General features: G+C 31.5%; 3 protein-coding genes, 1 long non-coding RNA gene and 1 other non-coding gene across 6 annotated transcripts; 3 read left to right on the plus strand and 2 right to left on the minus strand.

Moving 5' to 3' along the window:
• The first annotated feature begins 2,422 nt into the window (after window positions 1-2,422).
• On the plus strand, window positions 2,423-3,507 carry LOC139861147 (uncharacterized). Its single transcript, XM_071849445.1, has one exon. It carries the CDS (start codon window positions 2,507-2,509, stop codon window positions 3,182-3,184), a length of 678 nt encoding a protein of 225 aa, XP_071705546.1. The 5' UTR covers window positions 2,423-2,506; the 3' UTR covers window positions 3,185-3,507.
• A 2,071-nt stretch (window positions 3,508-5,578) lies between these two features.
• On the plus strand, window positions 5,579-8,666 carry LOC139862889 (uncharacterized). 2 transcript variants are annotated; one of them, XR_011764312.1, is made up of 5 exons: window positions 5,579-5,717; window positions 6,290-6,381; window positions 6,796-6,996; window positions 8,413-8,450; window positions 8,561-8,666. It is a non-coding gene; the product is annotated as an uncharacterized lncRNA (long non-coding RNA). The 2 variants fall into 2 exon arrangements; XR_011764311.1 differs by having other exon boundaries at window positions 5,579-6,381.
• Window positions 8,667-10,409: 1,743 nt separating this feature from the next.
• TRNAK-CUU (transfer RNA lysine (anticodon CUU)) lies at window positions 10,410-10,482 on the minus strand. The gene has a single exon. It is a non-coding gene; the product is annotated as a tRNA-Lys (tRNA).
• Window positions 10,483-10,567: 85 nt separating this feature from the next.
• LOC139862277 (uncharacterized) lies at window positions 10,568-13,351 on the plus strand. Its single transcript, XM_071850852.1, has 10 exons — window positions 10,568-10,753; window positions 10,845-10,893; window positions 10,970-11,076; window positions 11,256-11,301; window positions 11,762-11,896; window positions 12,042-12,131; window positions 12,228-12,347; window positions 12,425-12,508; window positions 12,633-12,697; window positions 12,794-13,351. The coding sequence occupies exons 1-10, from the start codon at window positions 10,635-10,637 to the stop codon at window positions 12,987-12,989; spliced, it is 1,011 nt and encodes a 336-aa protein (XP_071706953.1). The 5' UTR covers window positions 10,568-10,634; the 3' UTR covers window positions 12,990-13,351.
• A 2,945-nt stretch (window positions 13,352-16,296) lies between these two features.
• On the minus strand, window positions 16,297-20,100 carry LOC139861860 (actin-like). Its single transcript, XM_071850385.1, has 6 exons — window positions 20,012-20,100; window positions 18,412-18,481; window positions 17,931-18,324; window positions 17,490-17,779; window positions 16,794-17,117; window positions 16,297-16,501 (listed from the first exon to the last, which is right to left on the minus strand). Exons 2-6 carry the CDS (start codon window positions 18,469-18,471, stop codon window positions 16,436-16,438), a joined length of 1,134 nt encoding a protein of 377 aa, XP_071706486.1. The 5' UTR covers window positions 18,472-18,481; window positions 20,012-20,100; the 3' UTR covers window positions 16,297-16,435.
• Window positions 20,101-23,388: the final 3,288 nt, after the last annotated feature.

Below are 23,388 nucleotides of genomic sequence, written 5' to 3' on the forward strand. Positions count from 1 at the left end.
GTATATTAATAATAAGTTTTCAACTTATTAAAAATATGACCGTCGTCCTTGGATTCACGAACCTATAACAATAATAACGATTCAGATAATAATACGACATATGAATAAAATAAAGCAAGTTCATAGAATACTTATATAATAATTTTTAACATTTTATGTTAGTAGTCCATTGTTAGTAGTCCAAAATAGTCCGAAAAGTCCAACAGTCCAATAATCGGTATATATATATATATATATATATATATATATATATATATATATATATATATATAATCTCAGAATTACTCCACGACGTATTGTATACATATTGTCTTAGTATTAACTAAGACGTATTGTGTACGTATTGTCTTAGGATTTATCAAAATGTATTGTATACTTATTGTGTTAGAACGTACCAAGAATATTATTATACATATATACAATCACAGAATTAACTAAGATTATAATATTTTGTTATACTACTGATAACATGTCTAAATATATATAGGATATAGGAAAAGTTAACAAGGATATGGTTAATATAGTTTTTATAATATAAATTTCGTCCATACAACGTTAATTTTAGCAGATTTTGTTTTGCTCGCCAAATATTCATTACAACTCCGTTTAAAGTGAATCAAATTGCTATGGATTCATTAAGAAGTAAATTTTACAAAACCAATTCAAAAAATTCATCCTAAGTAGTAATTTTTAGAGCTTTACCCTCTTTTTGTGTCGGTGGACAGATTTGGAAAAATCCCGGCATCCACCCAATATATGATTTTTGATAAAATACTTTCACTTTGTCTAAAATCATAAAAAAATACTGGAAGTCTTATTTACATATATTAACATATTTCCAAAGTCTTAGCCTCGAACTCTAAGTATAAGATAGGTTTTTAATTCTCAACCCAAAACAGCCCGCTTTTTACCGAATGGAGATTAAAGGATATATGTTAAGTTTCAAGGTGTTCTTCATATGTACAAGTTATAAGTTCTTATATTAACTTAATATAACATCATAATACATATAAATAAGTGTTATTAGAGTTAAGTTAGAAAGATTAGATTAGTTTTTCAAACAAGCTTGGTGTTCACCAAAACAAGTTCTAGTTTTTACAAGTTTTATAAGTATAATAAGATAGCAACTATACAAGGAATTGAACAAGGATTTCAAGAAGTATTTTACCTTTATTATGAAGAGAAAAGTTGCTAAGATTAAAGTATGATATGAGAGCATTCAAGTGTGTGTTTTTAGTTTAAGAAAATGTGGAGTAAAAATGAGTTAAAATGGTCCTTATTTATAAGCTTTTAATTTTGGCTTTTAGTGAAAATATCTAAGATAAGTTAAATTGTATTAAGTCCTGCATGACATATTAAATTGATTAGGTCATGGATGAAATATTACACAAATAATTGCAGATTTCTATTGGTATATACTAATAGTAAATACTTCTAGAAGCTGTGTATAATACGGCTAAAAATACCGTATGAATGCGAGTAGAATTCTTTGAGGAAATTGAACGAAAATACGAGTATAGCTATCCTTTATATGTATTGGTATATTATAAAGTGTATTCAATACTTGTAAGGATGTATTTACACTCGTAATACATTATATGTAAATATACATTTTAACATAAGTTAATTACGTCGTTTATATATATATATATATATATATATATATATATATATATATATTGTTTGAAAACTCTTTTAATTAGTAGTATAAAAATATATATATAATACTTTGTTAATATACTTAATGAGATATTTAATTATCATATTTTCAAGTTAAATATATATAAATCCATATATATACACAATAATTAAACAATTAAATCAAGTTATGACGTTCGTGAATCGTCGGAATAAAAGGGTGACCAAAAGCTTGTGTAAAACTCTTTTCGGAGGTTCAAGATTTATTAAAATTCATTGCTTATCAAGTCGGAATTATATAAAGATTAAGTTTAAATTTGGTCGGAAATTTTCGGGTCGTCACAGCAAGTCGAAGGATGTTGTTTCTCTTGTTAGAGGTCCGGAAAGTTTTGATTGTAGGTATTTTGTGTTGATTGTCGTAGTTTGGTTAGAATTAGATTTTTGTTTTGGTTCTTGTATTTGATCGTGTTATGGACCGTTTTAGTGATCTGGTTACTCAATGTTCGGGTTTTGTTAGTTTTTGCTCTTTGTTTAGTGGTAAAGTCGTTTTCTGCTTCTGAGCCTTAAAGTGCTTTGATTCGGATTGTGTCTTTATTAGTCTTTCTCATCTAATGATAAAAAGACTGAGTTTTAACGTTATCATTTTTTCGAAGAAAAAAAAAATTGCTGTTACATGCCAAATCACTCCTCTTTAAAAATGAAATTTACTTCAATAATACTTGAAAAAAAGAGATTGGTCTTTTATGATATCAATTCAGAATTAACACTCACACCCACCCACCAACCTCTCTGTCTATCTCTCTATTTCTTGATCCCCACCACCACCAACCACCTTCCACCACCACCAACCACCGCAATCAACCACCCAATGGATCAAAAACAAAAACTCAATAAAAAAAACAAAAAACAAAAACACAACAATACCCCCAACTCAGACTACTCATTCAACCCTTCGTCACTAGTTAAAGGCCTTCGTTTTGGTGGTCAATTCATCATCAAATCTTTCACCATCCGCCGCGCTCGGCCACTTGAAATCCTCCGGTTACTGTCCCTACCACCACCCATCCCACCAACCAATCACAAAACGCCACCTGTCCTCCCTTCCACCACAGCTTTCATCCCAACTAACTTTACTATACTAGCACACCATGCATGGCACACACTCACACTTGGTCTCGGAACCAAGAAATCTAAAGTGGTTTTATTCGTATTCGAATCGGAAAATATGAAAAACGCAATGGACCGGGTCTGGCCGGCGGAGATTACGTTGGGTGAAGTGAACCGGAAGTTGATAAAAGGACAGACCGGATGTGAAATGGCCCGGTTCAAGTTTAGGAAAGGGTGTATAACTTTTTATGTGTACGCAGTGAGAAAAATCGGAACAATTGGGTTTTCAAGTGGCGATGATTTAAGGGTAATATTGGAATATGTGGTCGCTTTGAATGATTTTATGGATCATACTGCAATGCTTTCTATGCCTAATCAAAGAAGTATTAACTTTGCTAATGCTAATGTTAATGCTCAACCAGCTGCTATGGCTCATTAGCCTTTTTGTGAAGTTACTGTACTACCCTCCTATTCTTTCTTTTTGACTATATTTTATATTGACAGGACATATTTTGTTGAATCTTGGAGGTAATTTTTTTATTAATTCTTTTTTTTTTTTGTGGGATTTTATATGTATATCTTTTTGCAATCTGTTTAGGATCTATAAAGTGGGTGTGACAATGCTACTGAATGTTAATTTCTATGTGTTCTTGGTACCAAGTCTCCCACTACCTTGCAATTTGTGTAATGCATTATTGCAATTGCAATGCTTAATACTAAATGATAAGATAAAAAAATAGACTAAAAGTAAGTTTACCTTTGTGATTTTTCTTGTATTAATTATCAGGAGAAGATTTTATTATGTTTGGTAAAAATTAGTTTCCGGGAGTTTTGTTAGTTTGTGTTTTTGTTAATAAGATGGGCTGATTCACGTTCTGATTTTGTCATTAATATTTATGTTAAGTTTTTTTTTAATAAAAGTTTACTAATAGCACATTTTGAATAGTCAAGAAAAAAACTCAAACTAATTACTCCGTACAATATAATTCAATTAAATTAAATGTACAAAATGAAAATAAAATTATTTATTTTTTCCCGGTAACTTACAAAAGAGAATTCGATAATAATGAGAGGTGGTGGACGTTAATAATGTATAGCAGTGAGAGTTGAGCATATTTAAAAACGTCGCCAGAATCCCAATGCTCAACGACAACTATCGTCTGACCAAGTTTTGTGATTTTCTAATTTTTATAATGAAAATATATTATAAATTTAAATTGTATATATTGTAACTATATAAATATAAATAATACAAAAGGCCACGTCTCTTGTCTTCATGAAACATTATCTATGACATTATTTGTTTCCAAAAATATTGACAATCTTGATTGAATGTGTCATGTGTTACATCGATAACAATAGATTAATTGGTGACAATCAAGCCAGCTCTTAATTACTGAATTATTAAGTTGAAAATTTTATTTGTATACTACATATTAAACTACTCCATAATATCACAAATTAATAATAATAATAATAATAATAATAATAATATACAAAAGGCCACATCTCTTGTTTTCATGAAACATTAACAATGAATTTATTTTTTTCCAAAAATATTGTCAACTTCTTGATTAAATATCAAATTAATTGCTGACAGTCAAGCCATATCTTATGATTACTGAATTTAAGTTTTAAGTTAAAAATTGTATATTGTATATCAAACGAATATCACAAAATATAGTAATTAAATTAAGTTTAATAAAATAAAGTGAATGGTGTCCCGTACAACTACTCCGATTAAACTAGTAAAAATGGAAAAATCGTACAAATGTGTCCCTAAGTTGTAACAAATGGTACAAACTAGAAAAAAAATTCGACCGCGCGTTGCTGCGGTTGTATTCAACGCGCGGTCGAATTTGGATATACGTTGTTTGGTACCTAATATATATAATAGGTTGGATTGTTTATTGTACGCGTATGTATATGTATGAAACATAGCCCGAAATATTTAGTGTTTTTTTAATGATGTCCGTTTCGCGTATAGTTAGTCGCGTTGTGTTCGTAAAATTATTTCGAGTTGAACGGTGGTCTCGAAAAAATTTAACTCGCACCGAGCGAGAAGATAGGACCCGTTAAAAATTCGGGTGGAATTATCTTCTTTTATTTTAAGAAAATTATATACTTACACTTTCAACCCCTGAAAAAATGTAAACTTGAGAGGTTGTTGTGTAAATTGAGACAAAGTTGAGGGACCGATTGAGGTGTGAACGCAAGCTCAAAACAACGAAACAACTTAAACGACGAAATTCTTGATATGTTTTAGTATCTCTTTTATATATAATAACAAAAGCTAAAATAGATCATTTTAAAAAGTTCAAACTAATCTTAGCCATCCATTAATTAATTATCAATGATCTACCCCCTTAATTTTTTCTTAATCTTACTTATGATAATCCTAACCTTGAAATTTTTGATTACAAAACTACCCTTACACACAAAAAAAAGTGGCGGCCTCTTTTCTAATTTTAGGGGTTTCGGGTTCAGCAAATCTATCTTCATTCACATTCACGTAAAAAACCCTAGCTCTCTCCCTAAAATTGTCAAAAACAAATTCAAACAAATTCAGATCTATCGTTTCTCTACTTACATGCCCATGATCTGATAAAAATCTGATTTGAATCGATTGCGTTCACAGTGACATACTCTCTATTACTTATGAATGAGGTATATGTATTTGTTCAGTTGTTTTGATCTATTTACTATTACAAAGTAAAGGTATTTCAAGACAATCTTTTTTTGACTCTATTATCTTTTAGATTCAATTCATTGTTTATATTGTGATGTAACCAATAAATAACGATTTGTCTTTTGTTTAAGAAAGAAGGTACTGAGAACGTAATGGGATCCACATGTGCAAAGTGACTTACTTATCGGCACACGAAAATCTTATGAAATACTTTTCTAAGAGTAAGTGGGGTCATGGAAGAATGTTACGCCATTTTATGCCTTATTTATTCTAATTATGCAAGGTAACGTTCCAACTGCTAAAAGTTTATTTTAAGATGGATGGGTTCAATTGTTTGGATAATGGGTTCAATTGTTTCGATAATGGGTTCAAGGCTTATAAAAGTTACACCATCAGCATCTCAGTTTGGCTTGACAATTTAAGTGTTCAATATGAAGTCAAACTGCATATGATAATAACAATCTTATATAGTTTTTTTTTTATCATTATCTTACTGCACCAAATTAGGATGTGAATGTGATACATATTTGAAAATCGGGTTTGTTAAGGTCTTTCTAATTTGTTGGGTGTTGGGGTGTTAAAATAAGTAGATTAGGGTTGGGTAATGGGTCAATTATGTTTGCACTATATATGTAGTTGGTCAAACTGATGGTGCAATCAAGATATTGATTTGAAAGCATGGATTAGCTTATAATTTAGCAAAATAAGTGCAATTTTAACACATTATATAACATGATATATTCTTGAAAGCATTATGGTATATGTTTATAAATTTATTCCTTTTCTTTTTCTTTTTTATGATTACACGTGCTTGAATGCGTTACATTATTGTTGGATATATTTTCTGAATGGTAGGATCAAGCATTAATTTTGGATTTTATATTTCCCCGGCGAGAGGATGACTGCTGTAAATACTTGCATCTTTCAGAATTGATGTAAATTTTGAGGTATGTACATACACTACAATTTGTAACATGTAGTTTATAATGTTGGTTCACTAGAATTTAGCACACAATAATGATTATGGTAGTTTATTAATGGTTAATAGGATAGCGATTATTAGGTATATTAATTGCTATTTGTTTTTGCGTTGCATATGTTGTATGAAAGCGCTATTATTATTATTCAGTGATTGTTTGTTATATGTAGTCCATCTGGTACTATTGATAAACTATTATTGTTTTTTTTTTTTTTTTTTTTTGGAAAATAATGAGATGAGATTTAGTTCCATTTAATCAGTTTTATCTGTTGGGATGTTGATAGTCGCTACTTTAAGAGTATTAAGTTAGTTGGTTAAAACGATCTTTATGGCGTACACTATTGTATTCGTGTAATGTAAGTATCTTTTTATTCTTTCTCAGGTGGGAATTTAAAATGTTTATAGGTGATGAGAAAAATAATGATCATTTGAGGAAGTTGGAGAATGCATAACAGAGGCTGCATATGTTCAAGGCAACCTTGATGGATTGTGAAGGCCTTGGTGCTGCTTTTGCTGGTTGCACCGGGGTTCTTCATGTTGCCTCACCTGTTCCTGATAGTGTACACATATACCTAATCTACAGGTAACACCTTTCGTTTATGCACTACACATGTCAGTGTATAATTCGTAAAAGTAAGGAAGACTTATAATTATCCTTATCCATTTTAGTGTTTACAAAACTCTCAATTAGCATGCTATAAGGATGTAGTGTGAGTGTCTAATCTACTAATTTGACTTATATGTTCTTAATGGTCAAATATGTAATTTTGATAATAAGGAAATGGGTTAGACAAGTGAATCAGGTCAAAAGTTGTCTGAGTGTATTCTTAATCATTTTTAACCTTTTAAATCAAAAGTCAATTTATTAAGTGATTTTAGCTATTTCATAATATCATTCCCTTTCAAATTAATAATTATAGTTATTTTCTATTGACATATGTTTATGACATATATTACATTGGTTAGTCTTAATAAATGATATATTAAGGACAAAAAGGTTAATTCCACTAAACCCAAACACCAGGGTATATGAAAATTGCGAGCTTTGACCCAACCATTTTCCACTCCTAACCTTAAGCTATTAATAATCAAATATAATTGTTGTCTACAGTCTGCAGTCTACAGATACGTTTCTGTAACCAGCAATGCACTAAATAAAAATGTTGTTGGGCGAATATAGAATACGCCAAATCAATACAAGTATCTCAACTCTACAAACAATGAATGTCAGTTTTTATTGATTATTTGGTATTCAAGTCTTTATGAACTAAATTTGATGCACTTACAAAGATAAAAAGGCTTTAGAAAAGGGTGTATTGTCTTTATGGATGTTTTGTCTAATGTAAGGATTCGGCTTATATGTTACTCCGTATTTATTTAGTCAAAAATGTAAATTGGATAAAAAAGAAATGGGTTAGATGAGTTTAAGGTCAAATGGGTTGAACAAGTTCAACGGATCAAACCAAAGTATTGGTTAGTCATTTAGTAACTTAGATCCAGTAAGTTATATGGGTAAACTTGATGTTGAATATTGTTGGTGACATGTGTCAAACGTTTTCTAAAGTTATCCCAATGAATGTTTTTGTTTCAACTCATATATCGTGGTTCAATTCCCTCATGAAGCTAATTTTATGACAGGATGAGTCACCAATATACTAATATTCTAAATGTCAATATTAGGTCTTTATTTGTTTATTACATGTTATTTGGCCATCAAATTTGTGAGGAAACTCTTTTAAGAAAAAAGTTCTGTTTATTCAGAATGCTTGTTCATTTTTGTTTATAGGGTTATTTGGGTAAGTTTATTAATTTGAATAGTGTTATTCTTATAACTCAGTCAAACTCCCCTTACTAATGTTATAGTTAGTTATCTCCATTCTTATAATGCCTTCTATCATGCTACCATAATAAAACCATAAGAAAATTTGAAAAAAATAATTGTTGATGATCTGTTAAGTCATTAAGTTACTTATAGTTTTGTTTTTAAACATTTCCACAGTAAGAAGCAAAAAGTGTATACAGCGGAGTGAATCTCGGGTATGTTTTCATTCCAATTCCTTTTGAAAGACGAGTCCTCCACTTATAGGTATTATTATATTTGTTATATAGTGTTTGTTACATTATTTTTTGGTCTTTTGTGATTTTAGCCATTGTGCAACTTCATGAAAGCAAATGTATGAAGCCAAAATCAAGTGAAATAATAGAGGTAAACCAGAACGCTAAGAATGTCTTTGAAGATTGTGACTTTTTTTTCTATGTGGTGCTTCATTATCATACTTTTTTGCGTAATCCCGCTATTTGCGCAGATCTTAAAATTTTTATCTTATATAAGTATCGATTTTACCTGTATATGTTTGACTATTATTGATCTTTTTTCTCATATATCTATAGTTTTAAATAAAATATACATTTAGTTACGTGAATGTATAACTTCTTTTTAATGATTATCATGCATAAGTCCGTAAAGTCATGGGTCTTAAACTATTGTAAACCATCATGTATTTGGTTATAATACTTTGGTTATGATTTACATTTTGGTTATAATACTTTAGCTATTATTTACATTTTGGTTATACCATTGATGATCCGGTGGTATAGTCAAGTTGGTCATTTTGGTCAAAATTTATCATATAAACTAAATGAGTCAACTACAAATGATCATTTGGTCATTTTGTCATAAAGGGTCAAATTTTTATTGTAAACTAAATGGATCAACTGCAAAATGGTAATCTGTAGTGTATATGCTAATCTCATATGTGTGTGGTTGGTGTATATGGTAATTGCGGTCTTTTCATTACCATTTCAACTTATTTCAAGTTCAGCGTATCACTTATCAAATACTACGTAATGTGTAAATGTGTAATAATCATAATCAATCCTCAATAAAATATTGCGGTTATATTTTACTTTAACAAAGATTCTCAATGAGAAAGTACACATATTCATATTTTTCCCCTAATGCATTGCTTTCTTTTAACATTGCATGCTGATCAATTAAGAGCTCTTATATTTAATGACATCCAAAAGATATTATTAACCAACCAGAAGGCGTTTGCTATCTTTACCATTCATCAACACATTAAGAGATTGCAATCTTGGAAGAATCTTCGGGAAACAAGCCCTATTGTATAAGAGACCAGAAAATGTTAGTGTTACTAATAAATTCAATTTTAATTCTTTTTTTTATTTAGATAGTCAGTGGCGGATCCAGAATTTTTTCCCACCGGGGGCGAAATTTTTTTTAAAATCATAGCAATTTTTTTGAGTAAAATATGGAGGTTTTGGGGCAAAAAATTGAAGTTTTTAGGCAAAATTTGAACATTTGTGGGTAAAATTTGAAGGTTTTGGGTCAAAATTTGGAGAATTTTGAACAAAATTTGAAGGTTTTGGGGCAAAATATAAAGCTTTTGGAGCAAAAAAAAAAATTCACCGGGGGCAAAGTCGAAAAATTCAAAATTTTTACACTAAAATTTCGAAATCCACCGGGGGCGGGCGCCCCCCCTCCTTACACTCTAGATCCGCCTCTGTAGATAGTATATATCAATTTTAATTCTTTTCTTTTTTATTCAGATAGTATATACCTTTTTTACTTTATTAGCAACCATTAGAAAATATTTATTCGCAAATATACGTTTAAAAAACCCGCGAAGTCGCGGGCTTTAAGCTAATATAGGATAATAATAATAATAATAATAGTAATTAGAAAATATTTATTCGCAAATATACGTTTAAAAAACCCGCGAAGTCGCGGGCTTTAAGCTAATATAGGATAATAATAATAATAATAATAATAATAATAATAATAATAATAATAATAATGTAACCATGTCCATATGCACTTTATGGCTAAGCCCAGATACTAGGAGCCCATGATAACAAATAATGAGTACAACAGTCCAACCTTCAAAACTTTAACTCCAATTGCATGAGTCCAATAGCTTTATAAAGAGGGCCACTTTGAGTCGCTAAAATAGTGTACCAAAAACTAGTATAGATCGCCCACCGTGGGGCTCGAACCCACGACCACAAGGTTAAGAGCCTTGCGCTCTACCAACTGAGCTAGACGGGCTAGTTGTTGCATCTGTCAACAACCTTTTATTATCATTAAATAGTATGTTTATTTTTATCCTTTCCTTTTTAGGGTTTGAATATATGTTGAAATGAATCTGATGTATTGAGATTTTGCTTCATTGTATCGTCGTCTGATCCTGAACAAACAGCATGGAAATATGGGGATTGTCGACGATTCTTCAATTTACAGTAACTTTAGCTCTCGTTATTGCATTAGGTTTAGCAATTGCAGCTGTTATCGAAACATTCAAAAGAAGATTTAATCACAAGTATCTACTCTTCTCAAACCCTAATCTTGTTATTAATTGTAGTTTATCTAGTAACTAATTTTATCTCTATTGCTAATTCTATTTTCAACAGTCACCTCGAAGCTCACCCGATCTTTGAAGATCCAAATTCTCTCAAACAGGTACCATGATTATCTAGTTTTATAATTATTTAGCAGTAATTGTAATTTGATGGAGTAATTGAGGTAATTGTTACAGGTTGAATGTCCATATATATATAATCCTGCAGAAAAATATATCTCATTAATTGTTCCTGCATACAATGAAGAACTTAGACTGCCAGTAGCTCTTGATGAGACAATGAAGTGAGTGAAACCATCACGTGTTTACCGTATTATACTCTTAATTGATCTTTAGTTCAGTTTACACTTTTAACTGTCTTGCAATGATGCTGTTTGTATGATGAAACGAAAGTACTAAAGTTCATGAAGTTGTTTTGTAAGATTGTTGATTATAAAACATGATTATCTTTTATGACATGTAGTTATCTTCAAGAACGTGCGAGAAAGGACCAATCGTTTACATACGAGGTATCCTTTTTATCTTTTCTAATCAAATTAAGACTTACTGCTCCTTATGCTTGATTATTATTTTGTTATAATGTACAATCCTTTATGTACGTTGAGTAAAGTTTTTAACTTGAAAGTTAGAGTTGTTCGACATTAGGTCCAGTCATTTTATAGGAATATATCTATGCTCTCTCTTTTTTTATAACTTTTTTATGTGTTATATTTAAATACCTCTTAGTTAAGCGCCTTTGTGATTCGTTAGTACAGCTTGACTATGACCTTGATGATTAACTTACTTTTTGATGTAGCTCTTTATACTTTTTGACTAATAATCCTAGGCATATGTGTTTTTTTAAACGATCTTTGTACACAATAGAGATTGTTTTACAGAATGTTTAACTGTTTTGTGGTATGCAAATTGTAGCTGCATTCATGGAAGTTTTTAAGAATTTGAAACGACTGAGTCTTGAATCTTGAGCAGGTGATAATTGTTGATGATGGAAGTTCTGATGGAACAAAAAGAGTAGCCTTTGATTATGTGAGGAAGTACAAAGTAGACAACGTTAGAGTCGTTCTTCTAGGAAAGAATCAGGGCAAAGGAGAAGCTATAAGAAAAGTGAGTCTAATCCATATATTTTGTGGAATCATTCTTTGTGCATCTTCATGATGTGTTTTTTTAACGAAAAATTTTCATGATGTGCTTGTTTTACTCAAGACAACTGATCAAAGATTTTTGCTTCTGCGAAAGCATTGTAAAACAGGGAATGCTTCATTCTCGGGGAAAATTACTTTTGATGTTAGATGCTGATGGCGCAACGAAAGTTGATGACCTAGAAAAGCTTGAAAATCAGGTTTGAATAAGTCCTAAGATTATATGTGTCATCATATTCGGTTAATGATCACTAGAGGTATCTGTAGCCTGTAGCAATTGATGTTTTCCATATTAGATCCTTGCAGTTGCCAAAACAAAACATCAGTCAGCTGATGGTTCGACTGCAGGAATTGCAGATATCCCTATTGTGGCATTTGGATCTCGTGCTCATTTAGAGAAGAAAGCTCTAGCTACAGTTAGTTCTTCCCTTTTGTACTTCATCATTTTTTTATTTTGACTTTGTTTTCTGAACGATTTGACTCTGTGATTCAGAGGAAATGGTACCGCAACTTTTTGATGAAAGGGTTCCATGTTGTGGTTCTCTTAGCTGCTGGTCCTGGCGTTCGTGATACACAGGTTGTTTTTATTCTTTAATATAATAAATCGGTAAAATGTATCTGAAAAACCATTTGCATACCTATTAATCTTGATTTGCTGTATTTATGTTGATATGATGTTTGATATTTAATATTAATTGCAGTGTGGTTTTAAGATGTTCACTAGAGCTGCTGCAAGGAAGCTCTTTACTAACATTCGTTTAAAAAGGTGGTTACATTGTTCCCATTATATATTAAATTAAACTTCATGATGTTTATTTGTTACATCGGTGGATGTAAAACTCGATATGTGCTCTCCATGCAGGTGGTGCTTTGATGTCGAATTGGTTTACTTAAGCAAATACTTCAACATCCCGATAATAGAGATATCTGTAACCTGGTCTGAAATTCCAGGATCAAAAGTGAGTCCTTTAAGCATTCTCAACATGCTGTGGGAAATGACTCTTATGTCCTTTGGATATAGAGCTGGCATCTGGAAAATAAGCAAGCGAGAATCGTAATTCAACAATAGGCTATGTTTATTGACATTATCCTTCATACCCATGAGCTGAACCGTCCAGTCCTTTTTCAGTCATGTTGACTGGATACTTTTTGGGGTATTTGAAAAAACCTCTGTTAATTTTCGGATTCTTTAAATTACAAAAGAAGTGGTATACGAGATAACTAGTTGAAAGGTCATGTATGTTGGTGAGAGTGTAGTTGTATACTGATTTACTAATCTACATTACTTGTGTTATATTTAAGCTTTTCGGACCGAACTAGTTTTTAACGTCTTTGTGAATGTCATTGATTCATAAATTAGTGACACATTGTGTTATCTTGAAAGTTTTAATGCTTAAATGTAATGTGATTTTAGTTGCAAGATGATTAAAAAATTATGAATAGGGGGTGTGCATAGTACATTACCAGACAAAATTAGTTAGTTTCGGTTTTGTCCCGAGTCTCATTTTGTAGTAAAAAGTCGAACAAAGGATTGAACCATATTATTTGGTTCGATTCGATTCTGTTATTTTTTGTGGTATTTTCGGGTTTAGTCCGGACCGAAGACCAAAACTCTAGCAAAATGTGGACTGGGGACTGGACTAAAATAGCTCGATTCGGTTCGCAATCCACTCGATTCCTCATTTTCGGTTGGTTTCCACAGTTTTTTTTTCAAACCGGGCACACCCCTCATTTTGACCATGCAAATGTGTTATAATTCATTGGGTTATATCTTAAATTTCTTATGGTGGGCCTTTAGATTATTATTATCTTATTAAAGTTTTAAAATAATAGGTCCAAAATAATACTGTACCAAGAAAGTGGATGTAATTATCTATTGATATATTCATATAAATTTTTAAAATAGGATATATCATTAAGCTAATTACTCTTTACTTTTCATAATAATGATGTTATAATTATATATTAATTTAATTAAAAAAATATACGAAATCTTTTATAAAAGAAAATATTAGTCTCTCCTAAATTGTAATTTTAATATTATAAAAATATTTAAAAGACATTTATTATTACTAATAATTATTATTATTATTATTATTATTTAAAATATAAATATAAATAATCAACTTTAAGCGAACTTTATTATTATTATTATTTATTTTTAATATAATATTTATAATTATAATTATTATATTATTAATATTCAAATATGGATGCTTTATACGAAATTAATTACGTTACATATGTATGCGAAAATACATGTCTCTATATATTTGTAAAAACAACGACAAACTTTTTAGTCAAACGGGTCATTAAAATAAATGAGTTTAGCATTTACATTCACTTAATACCAAAAATATGTCATTAAATTGTTTCGTTTAAACAAACCCATAATTTCACGGGTCAATTTACTAGTTTGCTTACAAAATGTAAATCAAAGGGGACCATTTTTTTTTCCTATAGTTTTGAGCAAAAGGCACTCTCCGTGCAACCCATTACCACCCAGCTTCCAATCGTAGCTGAATCTTAAAGCATTATTTATTTAAAGGCTTTAAACTTTCTTTTATTTATTACATTGTAAATTGTAATGTAATATGAAAATATCAACATATGAATATATGAAATATGAATATGCGTCTTAAAGCACTGTCAGAGTCATGTGAAAAAGCATGTGGATAGGATGAAATATGTTTGAAAAAGGAGTTGGTCCTAGTAGGATATGCAAAAGCAACCAAATATATATCCAGTTTAGACCACTTGATACTAGAATTGTATAAACAAGTAATACAAGCTAGATGTAAAGGCAACTGTTTTAATGATATTGTTTATTTGATAATCTGTCTTCAGGGTTGTAGAGAATGATGACATCTTATAACCAGAACATGTTCCAAGTGTTTTAGATATGAAGACGCAATCATGTAATTCTAATCGATTAGATTTGAATTTAAAAAAGTTTAAGGGTGCATTAATGCATTTGGTTCATAGTGGGGAGTGAAAATGAGAATGGGAATGGGAATACTAAACAATCCAAATAGCATTTCCAAGTAATACACTATTTTGCTTGATTAATGTGATTAATCATCACGACTCACGAGTAAGGTAACAAATTGGGTCGACTCAAGTTGACGGGTTTACCTGACTCATATGCTTTTATAAACGGGTTGGTGGGTCGAAAGTACCAACCCAAACACGATCTATAATATGAGTTGGTGGAATAAATTTTGCATCGACCACTTCAAATTTATTGGGTAACCTTTCGGTTGGCGGTTTGACCCATTAACCCAAATAATTAAACGGTTTAGTGGGTTTCGAGTTAATATCTGGTGGTGGGTTAGTTTCACGTTAAACGCGACAATTTATTGGAATACCTTTAGACCCGAACCTAAAAAATTAAACGGGTTGGTAGGTTACAAGTAAATTTCAATTGTTGGGATGGTTCTGCATCAAACAGATCAACTTTCATGGATTGCATGTTGGGATGACCCATTAACCCTTGCCCAGCGTTTGACCCGAAAAGTTGCACATGTTAGTGAATATTGGGTTTGCGAGTTGAGATAAGTATGTATGTTAAGCAATGATAGTCATTACCCCTAAATTGATAGAGAATGAGTGATTACCCGATAATAGTTGATAAACGATTGGGATTTGAGCCAGCACATTGTTGCGTAAAAGATTTACAATATGTTTGTAAACGTAAATTAACGATTAATATATGTACAGTTCAACGACCCGGTACCATTATGCATCAATGGATTTGTAGGATTAAAAATTGTAAAAATAAAAATACATTTTAGCAGTGGCGGAGCTTGAAGGTTACGTTCGGAGGGGCCAAATTATGTCTAATGTGTGCTATGTTTTTAAAAAGAAAAAAACGCTAACTTTTATGGAAAAAATTGCATATTTTTTTTAGTTGACAATACCGATTCCAATTGTATATTATCTAATTTAACTTCTTAAACTTTAGCTTTAAAATTGATTTCAAGGTAAAAATACCCAAGAGATATGAAAGAATGAAGTAGATTGTTGATGAAAACAAAATCTGCGCGTCTTCACCATTTTCGTCATATCTTCTTCATACGAACCCCGATTTAGTTGATTCAAATGCCAAAATACCATTACTTAATGAAATTTTGGAGGGGCGAGGCCCCCTCCTGCCCCTAATAAGCTCCGCCCCTGCATTATAGGGTACTAAATTCATTACCATTCTCATTCTCCATCCCGTAGTACCCTTAACCAAGCACCCTTTAATTTATGAAGCAAAACAATGTAAACCTTGTGTCAATAAAATCAAAATGTTCTCTGATCACAATCTCAACTATGGAAAACAACAGTACTCAGATGACACAGTTTCTAAAATGAGTTTGAAATGAATAAATTGAGAAAAATACAACAGTTGTTTTACTCGATCTCACCCCAATATTATAACATGACATATATGACATAGCATGTAATGATGAAACATGTAAAAATGTAAAGGTTGAACTTCGAATATCTTCAAAACTACTTAGAAACACTTCCTGTGCACGATTGAAGGACCAGATTCGTCATACTCTGCCTTTGCAATCCACATCTGCAACATTAAAGGGGGTATAACGAACATTAAAAAGAGTAATGTATAACAAGTTAACAACCACCTAAAACAAAAGGGGGTTCATGTAAATTTACTGAAGGTGGCAATTTTGACCCATTACTTCCTAGTAGGCTCACTTTGGGTTGTGTTTTATCTCCAATGTGTCATATTAATACATTACCAAAGATCAACTCAACCAAGTCTGACCCGTTTAAACCAGAAACTGCTTTGACCCATTAAAGGATCCACCCATCCTGCAACCCATGTGATATAACGATGATAAAAATCAAACCTGTTGGAAGGTGCTGAGTGATGCCAAGATGGAACCACCAATCCAGACACTATATTTTCTCTCCGGTGGTGCAACCACCTTAATCTTCATGCTGCTCGGGGCTAATGCGGTAATTTCCTTACTCATCCTATCAGCAATACCGGGGAACATAGTCGTACCTCCACTAAGCACAATGTTCCCATACAAGTCTTTCCTAATATCCACATCACATTTCATAATCGAATTATATGTAGTCTCATGAATACCTGCCGCTTCCATTCCGATCATCGACGGCTGAAACAACACCTCCGGGCACCGGAACCGCTCAGCCCCAATGGTTATAACCTGCCCGAAAATTTAAAAAATAAAAATCAAAATAAAGTGAAAAAGACAAAAGTGCCCGGTTGGTCCCTATGGTTTACATCAACAGAAGTCGTTCGTCCCTGTGCTTTTTTTTTGGAGGTGGTTGGTCCCCGTGGTTTACCAAATGGGTGTAGGTGGTCCCTGTGGTTGTTTATTATCGGCGTGGGTGGTCCCCGTCAGGGTTTACTCAATGGGAGTGGATGATCCTTGTTAATGACCACCCGTGCCCATTTTGTAAACCACAGGGACCAACCACCTAAAAAGAAAAAGCACAGGGACCAATCACTTCATTTGATGTAAACCACAAAGAACAAATGCGCAATTTTCTCAAAAAAATTATAAAAAATTAATAACCTGCCCGTCGGGCAGCTCGTAACTCTTCTCGACAGTTGAGCTTGTGTTTGCGGTTTCAAGTTCTTGTTCATAGTCGAGAGCAATGTAGGCTAGCTTTTCTTTCATGTCTCTTACGATTTCCCGTTCTGCTGTAGTGGTGAATGAATACCCACGTTCTGTAAGGATCTTCATTAAACTGTCAGTCAGGTCACGCCCAGCTAAGTCTAACCGTAGGATGGCGTGCGGAAGAGCGTAACCCTCGTATATAGGAACTGTGTGACTCACACCATCTCCTGAATCAAGAACAATACCTGCACCAGACAGCAAAAGATGAGCTTTCTGTCACGAATAAACGATAACTCACAATGCAAATGTCAAGTTTGTCACTAGATAGATAGAATGACCAAAAATGAAAAAAAGGCTTGTAGCATTTGACGATTTTCTGAAGGAACAGATACTTACCGGTAGTACGACCACTAGCATACAAGGAAAGAACGGCCTGTATGGCGACATACATAGCAGGAGCATTAAACGTTTCGAACATGATTTGAGTCATCTTTTCACGATTAGCCTTTGGATTCAAAGGCGCTTCAGTTAGTAAAACTGGATGTTCTTCTGGAGCAACACGAAGCTCGTTGTAAAAAGTGTGATGCCATATTTTTTCCATGTCATCCCAATTATTAACAATACCATGCTCAATTGGGTACTTGAGGGTCAAGATACCTCTCTTTGACTGAGCCTCGTCACCAACATAAGCATCTTTTTGGCCCATTCCAACCATAACGCCAGTGTGACGAGGTCGGCCAACAATACTTGGGAACACGGCCCTTGGAGCATCGTCTCCGGCAAAACCAGCCTGTAAACAGTGATTTTAATCAGTACAGAATTGTAAAAATCTTGAAACATGATTATATGTATGAGTATATGATAAAATGTTGAGTACCTTAACCATTCCAGTTCCATTATCGCACACGAGTGGCTGAATGTCCTCTGAATCTGCCATCTTATGCTACCTTCGAAACATAATGCAGATATGATACAGTCAGCTAGTGCCTTAAAAACATACTTACCACCCTAGATAACTAGAATAAGAGAATCAAGAACAGCTATTATATTGTCATTATCACATAGACTACATCATTAATTCATTTTATGTACAGTAAAAATCGTTAATAAAGGTTGGGATGTAAACATTTCTGCAAGATTGTTCTGTTTTTGTCCTTTGGTCCCAAATTGACTATTCATGTTAGGTAACTTTAACTTGATAAATACTAAAACAAGTTATAAAATCGACATGATCATAATAAAAAATCACTGATAGATCTTTTGCCTCAAATACAATTGTTTTTAAAAATGTGAAAGTTAAAATGAACTTTACTTTTTTTTTTTTTTTTTTTTTTTTTTTTTTTTTTTTTTTTTTTTTTTTTTGAAAGGCAATGTTAGTGGTTAGAGTTAATTCACGAAAATCCCCCCCCCTCCCCCCCCGAGACTCGAACCCTTGGTCTCCTCGAACACCATGTTAACATGGTGACCAATGAGGCAAAGCCCCATTGGCTAAAATGAACTTTACTTACTATGCCGGCCATACAGAAACTGTATGGCTACGATCAACAACATGACAGAATACACAAGACAAAAATACATATTAATTAGAAGTAGATACCGATACATAGCGTCTAGCAAAATTTAAATTCTTAAGTTTGGCAGATTATACAATAAGGTAGAAACAACTATAAAGGAAGCAGTCCATACGTCAAAAGCCAATAAAATAACATAAAATAAAATCTATATACTTTTTTTTTAATAGCGGTTCGGGATCACCCAAGGGACTAAACCACCCACGCGTTTATCTCCTGCAGTTGCATAACCCGCAACCAACTGCTGTCCAGGAGGAAACCCGGCCCAATCCAAGGGCATGAGCGGTAAAACCCCCCTCCCCCACTGACCCAGCAACGCGATATGCGGAAAACACCCTTGTTAAGGGGCAACCTTGTGTGTAGTACTACGCCCCACGAGAGTCGAACTCCTGACCTCTTGTTAAGAGAGGCAGGCACTAGCACATGAGCTACAATACAAGGTTAAAAAAAATTCTATATACCACTCCGTATAACATTGTATAGAGATCTAAACAACCAGAAAGCATGACTTGTATGAGCTAAAATTAAATAGAATATTTCAAGATGAACTCAATGTATTATAGTAGATTTATTAGATATAACGTGAGTGCAAAATTTGAAACTGCCAGTTAACGCATTTCCGGTTCTATATTATCGACAATTAACATCTATCATCTAATAAAGCAAACAAACAGGTATCAATCACACAAAATTCAACAACATGCTTTACGATAAATAAAATTTTTGGATTTTAACAAACACCGTAATCGAAGTTGTGAACATAATTACACGAAATTAGTAACATAATGTATACAGTAATACAGATCGCTAAGTTTTACCTAGAACAGTGGAATAAATGAACTAGATGAAATGAAATGATGCGTTAACCAAACTAATAGCGTAAATTTGTGTGAATAAACATTATACCTGATGGAAATTGTAGAAAAATGCCGGTAGACGATGAGGGAGAAAAATTCGGTTGTGAAATAAAATGGCGCTATTTTATTGTATTGTCCTGAAAAATAAGTAAATGGCGAGGTAATTATAGGAAAAATAATAATGAAGCAAAGAGAAAGAGATTTATTGTGGACCGTTGGATTAGAAAAATCCTTGATGTACGGTGGTGGATTACACATCTTGATGAATTAGCAAAGTGCTCCAAATCCCCTCTTTTTCCCTCCCGAGCCTTTTTAACTTCTATTTATTTTTTTAAAGTTAATTTATATTTATATTTATATTTATACTTATATAATTTATTATTCAACATTGACATATCTACCATAATTTTTAATATTTTCATCATAACTATGCATTAACAGGTTGTATATATCATGGTTGCAATCACACCCCCAAATAGGACCGGGGTTAGATGTGATCTTTCAATACCAAAACACAAGTATGTAAAGAGAATGACTCTATATGAGATGTTTTATAAAAAAATAAATTGTATTGCAGCAGAATAAAAATGAAGTTTTACATCAAAATCCAAATGTAAATGTCAAATGTTTAATAAATAATAAAATAAAATATGCAAGACTCCAATGCAAGGCAGCACACATATAGCAATCATCATCAGCACATAAACTAATCGTTATCTGAGACAAAACATGCTTAAAAATCAACACAATGGTTGAGTGAACAACATAAGTTTAATAATTAATAATCAGAAGTTTTTAGACCATAAGATTTAGTTATCAAAATCGTTATAAATCATATATCAATAATAAACAATATGTCATGAGTTATAATATCGAGCTAAACATAAACCTCTGACACTGCGCGTGTGTCGGTAATCATTATTATGTACCCCTTGACGATCGGTCAATGGCTCTCAATAGGCCTATTCACAATAATTAAGCTTGCCACATTTTAATTCCAGCAATTAACGATATTATGGTGGGGATTTGCATGTAAAAAATACAAGTATAAATACATGTTTAATAGAAGTCTCACGAAGTTGCATATCAAAAAGTTTAGGCACTTGTGTCTAAATTGTAAATCATTTCAAAATCAAGCATGTGTCTCACCCCAAGATTTATAAAATATATTAAAATTTGTAAAAGCGGGGCTATGAAGTTCACCTTAATAATAGCACAGTGAAGAATATCCACAATCGAAAATAGAAGCAAGAAATGAATGGGAGAGACCTCAACCTAGAGATGTAGAAATTCAGAAGTTGTCCAAATGACAATGAAAATCATAAGTGAACTTAAGAGTTGTTTTACAAGTGTTTGCATGTCCACCATAATCAAGTTTAGACCTTGTACAACTTACGCAAACCTCGGTGCTATCAAATAAGTTCGAAATGACCAGATGTAACCGGGAGCCAGGACTCTTGATCATAAACTAAGTCATGACATTCTAGATCCACAACCTTAACCCATAATGGCAACATAGACATCATTATCTTACGACCGTAAGTAGCGGTGAAGTTTGTATAAGTCGTACGTTTATCGGTATGATTATAGTATTCACGAGTTGTGTGTTTATTAGGAATACAACACTTAATTATGTTACTTGTACATATATAAGTTCAAGTTATAATACTTATAAATATTTAATTATTATTGTTTCATAATCTATAGTTTCTATTAGAATTCTATAATGATGATGTCATTATTAAGCTAATTCTTTTGTTAAGAAAAAATTAAAAATAAAAAGAAAAAATCTAGGTTACTTAGATGATGTCATTAATCTTAAGTATTTTATTATTAAAAAAAATTGTACTTATAGTAACTAATTATTTAATCTTAAGGTTATTTTTTTATTCTAATTCATCTTTAATTCTTTCCTAATTAAAGATATGTAATATATTATACGGAGTGTATATATATTAGATATAAATAAATAAATCCCAAGGATTTTCTTGGTGTGTGAGGCGTAAAAGATGAGCAGAAACAAAAGGTCAAGTTTTAGTATTTGTTTTCGTTCGATAAAGATAAGATACACCGAGTATTTGTTTCTGTACAGGAAAAAAGTATTTTAGTAAGTTTTACTTCGATTTTCAAAGTTACAAACAATAGTGGATATTGTTTTCGGGTTATATACGGACTAGCATCTGATTGGTGTTGTAGTTCATTTATTCTGACCAAGTTAAGTAAAACAATATGTTTGTAAAAACAACAAGAAGTTTTTTAGTTGGAATCCGTGATTCCACGGGTCATTAAACTAAATGACTTTAACATTTACATTACATTGAACTGTTTCGTTTAAACAAACCCGTGATACCCCGGGTCATTTTACTAGTAATATGTTAAGGTTGTATTAATTTAATAAGTATTAAATTCTTAATTAAATGTTTATAAGTATTTATTTATTATTAACTTTATCTCATCACCTAATATAAATAATAGATATTATATATTTATATTCTTATTTGTTACCGTATTTAAAGGATAATTGTTAGTGTAATAGTTTACTAATTAAATAATGTACATAATTAGTTAGATAATTAATTTAAATAGTAGATAATTATAAAATTTCATATTCCATATTTATCTACTGATCTCATAATTTTAAATAATATTAATTCATTAATAAATACATTTTATATATTTATATAAACCGATATACATAGAATTATATATAAATTCGTTTTTAATTCCAACAAATACTCAATAATTACAAATAAAATTTTTATAGACTTATCTCAGTATAAAAATCTGTAGAAAATTTATAAAAATAAATTCCACCACGTTTTTATATTTATTTAGTATGTATCCTTGTTATTATTCTAGGTTTACACAATAAATAAATTTAATTATAAAATAAATACCAATTCGACTTCAAAAATTATGTTTCCAATTTTATAAGTTATACTTACTGTATTGGTCATATAAAAATTTATAAACAAATTTTATACCATAAATAATATTTATTTAGAATTTAATACTCGTATATATACAATAATCGTATAAATTGAATAATAAATATAATAAGCTTTCCAAAAAATTATGTTTCGACCTAAACATGTTCTATAATAGATCTAAATAGTTTTCATATATTTTCTACTGTATAAGATATTTTCTATAATTTAATCCATGATTTACTTGTTAATTATACAAACCGAACACCATAAATAGAAAATAATAGATTCGTGATGTGCGTAGAGGTGTATATGAAATAGCTTATATTTTACTAGGAAAAACTATTAAATACGATACAATTTTACACAAGATATTTTATTTATTTATTTATAGAATGGATACACTTAAACCTTGCTACAACACTTATAGGCAGTGTACCTAATCGTACAGTAGTGTAGTTTTTAGTAAGTCTGGTTCGTTCCACAGGGAAATCTTTAA

Source organism: Rutidosis leptorrhynchoides, chromosome 8, assembly GCF_046630445.1.
Source record: "Rutidosis leptorrhynchoides isolate AG116_Rl617_1_P2 chromosome 8, CSIRO_AGI_Rlap_v1, whole genome shotgun sequence".
In the NCBI taxonomy this organism is placed as follows: Eukaryota; Viridiplantae; Streptophyta; class Magnoliopsida; order Asterales; family Asteraceae; genus Rutidosis; species Rutidosis leptorrhynchoides.